This window comes from Dipodomys ordii, unplaced genomic scaffold (genome assembly GCF_000151885.1).
Source record: "Dipodomys ordii isolate 6190 unplaced genomic scaffold, Dord_2.0 Scaffold7, whole genome shotgun sequence".
Classification (NCBI taxonomy): Eukaryota; Metazoa; Chordata; class Mammalia; order Rodentia; family Heteromyidae; genus Dipodomys; species Dipodomys ordii.
The window spans coordinates 4,416,667-4,422,611 of record NW_012267223.1 but is presented as its reverse complement, the minus strand read 5'-3'; the positions used below and the strand labels follow the sequence as shown (position 1 = coordinate 4,422,611).

The following is a 5,945-nucleotide window of genomic DNA, read 5'->3' as shown; positions in this document are numbered from 1 at the left end:
GGAGACAGGAGAGGGAACTGGTGTTGTGGGGAGTGGGGAGGGGGGGACACAGTAGGAACTGAAAGGCAGGGCATTTGGCTGAAGAGCCTGGCTAAAGACTCACCGCCCCCAGGAGGGTAGACGGAGGAGGAAGGTGCCCAAACTCTTCCCTTCACACAAAGTAGGAAGCAAACAAGTCTCCAGCCTAAGAGAGAAAACAGGACCCTCTGAGGAGGGATGAGGAGAAGCAGGAGAGACAATACCCCTACCACAAGTCGTGTCTCCCTCTTAACCTCATCCTGATCCAGCTCCAAGGTTGTCTAGTCCCCTGGGCTGGCCTGGTACTTCAGGGCTCCCAGACGGAGATGGCTCAGGGGCTGCAGGATGCTGGAGGTCCAGGTGTCCGGAATGCTTCGTTGCCCCTGTGGGTGCCACAGGCCATACACTCTGCTTCAGGATGCAGATAGGCTGGCACGGGAGATGCCCTACGCGGTCCTGGCGCCCGGGGGAAGGAGGGGCTGCAGGGCTGGCGACTTGTGAGAACCTCATGGCCCCTCGGTGGGTTGTGGCACCTTGCAATTCGTTTTGGTCTGGGGAGCAAAACCCCTGTTATCTGCAGAGGAAAGACAGAAACCAGCCTCAGATGACAGCTGTCTGACAGCGGTAGTGGTTTTGTTGTTGCTTGTTCTGTGCCAGTAGTAGGGTTTGAACTCAGGGCTGTCCCTCGGCTGTGTTCCTCAAGGCTGGTGCTCTACCACTTGAGCCACCCCTCCATTTCTAGCTTTCTGCTGGTTCATTGAAGGTAAGTCTTACAGACTTTTCTGCCCAAGATGGTTTTGAACCATGATCCTCAGATCTCAGCCTCCTGAGGAGCTAGGATGACAGGCGGGAGCCACGGTACCTGGCTGGTGAAGGCTATTTGAGGGCAGCTCTGCCTCCGAAGCTGCTGTTGGCCCGATTAGGAGCATGTGCCCGCAGACCTAGCTGCAGGGTTGGGGAACAGCAGGTAAAAGCATCTGCCATAAGGGCTTAGACGGTAAGGAGACCTTATGGGTGCCACACCCTCCATCCCATGGAATTCGAATAGTGCTCAAGCTCTAGAGCCACACAGACCAGCTCTGCACCGAGCAGCCACAGGGCACAAGGTGAGCTCTTACCTAACCTGGGAGCCACCACCTGGTCATCTTACACCCAGGATGGTATAGTGCAGGACTCACAGGAGCCTTGCTCAGGGCTCAGCCCTGAAAGGTGGCAGGGCTTAAAAACATCCTGGCTGTGATTGCTATGACTACAGCAATCTCATCAGCACACGTTGGTATCTCCAGCATAAAGATGCCTTGCACATGCGCTGTGATAAGACAGTCTCCAGTAGCCAGGACCAGTGGCTCACGCCTAGCTACTTGACAGAGGTCTGAGAATCAAAGTTCAAAGCCAAGCCAAACAGGAAAGTCTGTGAGGCTCTTACCTCTAACCAGCAAAGGAAAAACAAAGCCAGAAGTAGAAACGTGGCTCAAGTAGTGGAGTGCCAGACTTGAAGGGAAAAAAAGAAAGAAGGAAAGAAAGAAAGAAAGAAGGAAAGGAAGGAAGGAAGAAAGAAGAAAAGCAAGAGGCCCTGAGTTCCAACACACACACACACACACACACACACACCCCAAAAGGACAGTTTCTAGTCATTAAATTGGCAGCTTCTGTTTCTGAGTCTGTGATAATTGAAGAGTGGGGCTTCTTGTAATTAATTAGTGGCAGCTTAGCTTTTGTAAAATATTGTGTTGCCATGTGCCAGTGGCTCACGCCTGCAATCCCGGCTACTCTGATGAGTGTGGTTTCAAAGGCCAGCTGGGGCAGGAAAGTCCATGAGACTCTTATTGCCAAGTAACAACCAAAAAGCTGGAAATGGAGGTGTGGCTCAGGTGGTAGAGCACCCGCCTTGAAAAGATGAAAAGAATAGGGATAGCGTGTCCAGGCATTGAGCTGAAGCCCAAAGACTGACAGACAGACACACACACACACACACACACACACACACACACAGCTCCTCCCTCCACACCATCCCACACCCCACCCAGGCCCACCCACTCACAGTTCCGTGTCCTCCAGGGCGGGCGGGCGCTCCAGCACCTGCCGCCTCCGGCGCACGGCCCCCAGCATCTTCTTCCGCGGGCCCAGGGGGACGCTGATGCTGCGGAGGTCCAGGTCGGAGCACAGCATCAGCGCCTCCAGGTCGATCTTCTCCTGGCGCAGCAGTGGGGTGAAGTCCTCCATGTGCAGGGACGCCAGGAAGGTCTCGAGGGGGCTGGTCTCGGGCTCCAGGTCTTCGTCCAGCCCCAGGTCCAGCTCGTCCCAGGGCAGCTCGTCCCCGCAGCTGCGCTCCTGCAGGCTATTGGCACTGCCCAGGCTGTCGTCGTCTAGGCTGGGCGAGCTGTGCAGCCGACCCCGCGGCGTGCCCGCGCCCTCCAGGCCCGCGTCGTCCCGGCCCAGCCCGTGCAGCCCGCTGCTCAAGTAGTTCCTGCGGAACACCATGGTGCCCAGACCCGGGCGGGTAAACAGGGAGTCGTGGCCGGAGTCGGTGCTGACCTCCGAGTGGGCCGGCTCGGGCGCCAGCGTGGCACGGGAGACGCTGTCCTCATCCGAGAGGAACATGTCCCGGAGCGGGGCGCGGCCCCACTCCTTGGGGTTGGCGTAGGGGGCCTGGCGCACGAACATCACGTCGCTGCCCAGCTGCACCCCCGACAGCGAGCGGACGCTTTTGCGGCCGTCCTCCGAGACCTTGAAGGTGCCCTCGCCGCCGCCGCCGCCCTGCTTGCGCCGCTCCAGCTTCTTCTGGATCTTGGTCTTGCCCTTGGCGGTGCCGTGCAGCGTGGCCTGCGAGTAGGGCAGCTGGCTGGCCGGGGCCGGGCCGTGGTGCGGGCGGCGGCTCAGCGTGCCCGCCGACGTGAGGCTGGAGAAGCTGAGCGCGTCGGCCGAGCGCTCGGCCAGCTCGCGCCGGTAGCGCCGCTCCATGCGCTCGTGGTGCTTGCGCTGCAGCTTGGCGCACTCGCGCATGCGCCGCTCCGCCTCGCGGAACGCCTTGTCCTTCAGCTTGCCCACCAGCTTGGGGTTCAGGCTGCTCTGCTTGGCCGCGATGGAGTCCAGGTAGCGCACGCACTCCATGTGGCCCTTCATGGCCGCCATGTCCAGAGGCGTGTGGTAGTCGTTGTCCAGGCACCAGATGTTGGCCCCGAAGGACACCAGGAAGGACAGGCAGTGCAGGTGGCCATTGGAAGCGGCCAGGTGCAGCGGTGTGTTGCCCCAGATGTCACACTTGTCCGGATCGCCCCTGCGGGGGGTGGGGGGTGGGAAGACAACACGTGGGGAGCTAGCTGGGGACGGGGCTGTCGGGGCTCCCCTCCCCCAGCCTCGCTGAGCTTCCCCCCCCTCCCCGGGCAAGGCATCCCATGGGCCCCCCCCATGGGACTGAGACCGCCCTTCCGAGACTCCCAGGGGATCTGCTGTCGTCAACCTGAAAGGACTAACAGGCCTAGAGGAAGTCCAAGGAAGCGCGGCCCCGCCCACACGGGGGCGTGGTCGAGCGGAAGGCGGAGCCTGGCCGGGGACTTCCCGCCCACAAGGGGGCGTGGTCGAGCGGAAGGCAGGGCCTTCCCCAAGAGAACTGAGGGCTGGGAATCTGAGGGGATAAATATTTGATGCTCAGAGAGAAAGAGGTGAATTATTCATGGGCCCAGCGGGGAACTGGCCCAGAGAGGTGGTGGGCCAGGGCCGAGTGTGGGTCTCTAGGCAGGTGTGTGAGGGGGTGAGCGTGGCCACGTGTTCCAGGGTGGCTGTGAAAGGGGACAAGGGGGTGGGCTTGAGCGAGCCTGGTGAGCGGGTGGGGGTGGCGGTGCTTGCTGACAGTGGACACGGCCATGTCTGCAGGGAGCAGGGCCAGGCCTGGCAAAGCCAGTGTTAGAGCAGGTGTCGGGCCTTGGCCTGGGCCAGGAGGGGACTGCAGGGGCAGCCAGGACTAAAGAGGAGGAGGAAGAGGAGGAGGGTTGGCGACCTAGCCACCTTGATCTGGCTGCTGAGTCTCTGGAAGCCATGTGAGGCTGGTAGCTTGGCTGGAGAAGTGCCAACTGCCCCATCACAACCAACACCCTCCATACCAGGCTCTATCCCTCCTGGGCAGCCTCTGCTGGCTTCCCCTGAACTTTGCCTGCCTTTGGGAACCCAGCACTGGGCCCTTGTCCCACACTAATGAGATCGCGAGGCCACTCCAAAGCTGCGGGAAGAATCACTCCCTTGTCTCCGTGTCTCCTCTCATTCCCCCCACCCCACCCTGCTCAGCTGCTCCTATACTTGCCAAGTTCTCAGGACAGTGTCCACACAGACCCACACCCACTGAGCACCCATCCTTATCCCCACAGGACTTGGGGCACCCAGGGAGTGCCCTCTTCCCCTCCAGACCCCTTTATGAGGCTCCCATGAGTCTTTCTGATCAAGGAGTAGGCAAACAGCCCAGTGGGCCTTCCTGGAACAAAAGGCTGCTCAAGGAACAGCTAGGATCAGGGGGAGTCTGTCTTTCACCCCATAAACTCAGGCCGCAGGCCTGTGCCCAACATGAGTGCAAGCTCAGTGCTGCCCCTTTTGCCCTGGGACCAGAGGTATTTCTATGAACCCTCCTAAAGCATCTCTTCCACAACGTTTCCTATCCAGGCTAACACGGGTGGCCAGGGCAGACTCTCCTTTAAACTGGTGTGTTCCCAATACCGTGACTTAGTCCCTCCTCATCTTCCCTGGCCCTGGACTTGCGTGCCTCAACTGCTACCTCCAAACTCCTCCCCTGTCTCAAGGGTTAGCTGGACTCTGGGCCTGACCTTCCAGCAAGATGACTTCAGGGAGAGGAGGGGGGACAGAAGGCCCGAGGGACATCACCGTCTCCCAGTGCAAAGCTGTGTCCTGCTGGGGGTGGAGAGCTACAGGGAGAGTTAATGAGGTGGCTGAAGCAATGACATTTAGTACTGGGGACAGTGCCCATAAATCCTGTGTATTAGAAAGGAGGATGGGCTGGGCATGTGGCTTAGTGGTAGAGTGCTTGCCTAGCAATGCATGAAACCCTGGGTCCTATTCCTCAATGCCACATACACTGAAAAACAAAGCCCTCAGTGGTGCAGTGGCTCAAGTTGTAGAGAGCTAGACTTGAGCACAGAGAAGCTCAGTGCCCAGGCCCTGAGTTCAAGTCCCAGGACTGGAAAAAAGAAAGGAAAGAAAGAAAGAAAGGAGGGAGGGAGGGAAGAAAGGAAGGAGGGAGGGAGGGAGGGAAGGGGGTAGTGAGACTCAGCCTGCGGGGAGCAGTGGGTGCTGGCTGGGCTGACTTCCGGTTCCCCCGCTGGGGAGTGGGCAGCCAGGGCCCCCACCCCTTCCTTCCTAGTGCTCACTTTGGGGCTCTGAGGTTTTCCAGCCATCTCTCTGGCCCCCACCTTTCCCCTCACTGTTGCTCCCAAGAATCCCAGGCAACCCCTCCCACCTTGGTCTCCCACAATCATGGACTCCCCAATCCCAGTTCCTCTCCTCCCAGCCCCACACCCCGGGCACATCCTCCCGCGGCGTTCACCTCCACGTGTGCCTCCCTCCGGGCCTGCCAGGCCTGGTGGGCCGGGGAAGGGGCCAGCTCAGAGGAAGGCGTGAACCTGCCACGGGGTCCCGGGGTCCCCCACCGCCCTGCCCTGCCGGGGCGGCCGCGGAGAGCTCACCCGCGGCTCACGATGAGGCGCAGCGACTCCAGGTTGCCGTGGTACGCCGCCCAGAGGGTGGGGGTCATGCCGTCCTCGTCAGGGGCGTTGAGCTCCCTCCGGGTGGCCTCCTTGAGGAGCTCCAGGTAGCCATCCCGAGCCGCCCGGTGGTACTGGTCGTTCATGGCGCCTGACTTGGCCGGGGTGGGGGGTGGGGGCCGCAGGGAAGTGCCCCCCGAGGGGGAGGGCAGCAGGGTTAGG

General features: G+C 60.6%; 1 protein-coding gene across 2 annotated transcripts; it reads right to left on the bottom strand.

Moving 5' to 3' along the window:
* Window positions 1-395: 395 nt before the first annotated feature.
* Window positions 396-5,939, bottom strand: Ush1g (Usher syndrome 1G (autosomal recessive)). Of its 2 annotated transcripts, XM_013037792.1 has the most exons (3): window positions 5,706-5,939; window positions 2,060-3,295; window positions 396-592 (listed from the first exon to the last, which is right to left on the bottom strand). In XM_013037792.1, the coding sequence occupies exons 1-3, from the start codon at window positions 5,867-5,869 to the stop codon at window positions 589-591; spliced, it is 1,404 nt and encodes a 467-aa protein (XP_012893246.1). In that variant the 5' UTR covers window positions 5,870-5,939; the 3' UTR covers window positions 396-588. The 2 variants fall into 2 exon arrangements, with proteins under 2 accessions (XP_012893246.1, XP_012893247.1); XM_013037793.1 differs by lacking the exon at window positions 396-592 and having other exon boundaries at window positions 2,056-3,295; window positions 5,706-5,938.
* Window positions 5,940-5,945: the final 6 nt, after the last annotated feature.

Excerpts from the sequence above, each read along its gene's own strand:
- Ush1g (XM_013037792.1), bottom strand. The coding sequence starts at position 5,869 with ATGAACGACCAGTACCACCGGGCGGCTCGGGATGGCTACCTGGAGCTC. Across the intron at positions 3,296-5,705 it reads CGCCTCATCGTGAGCCGCGG|GGGCGATCCGGACAAGTGTG; the intron begins GTGAGCTCTCCG and ends CACCCCCCGCAG.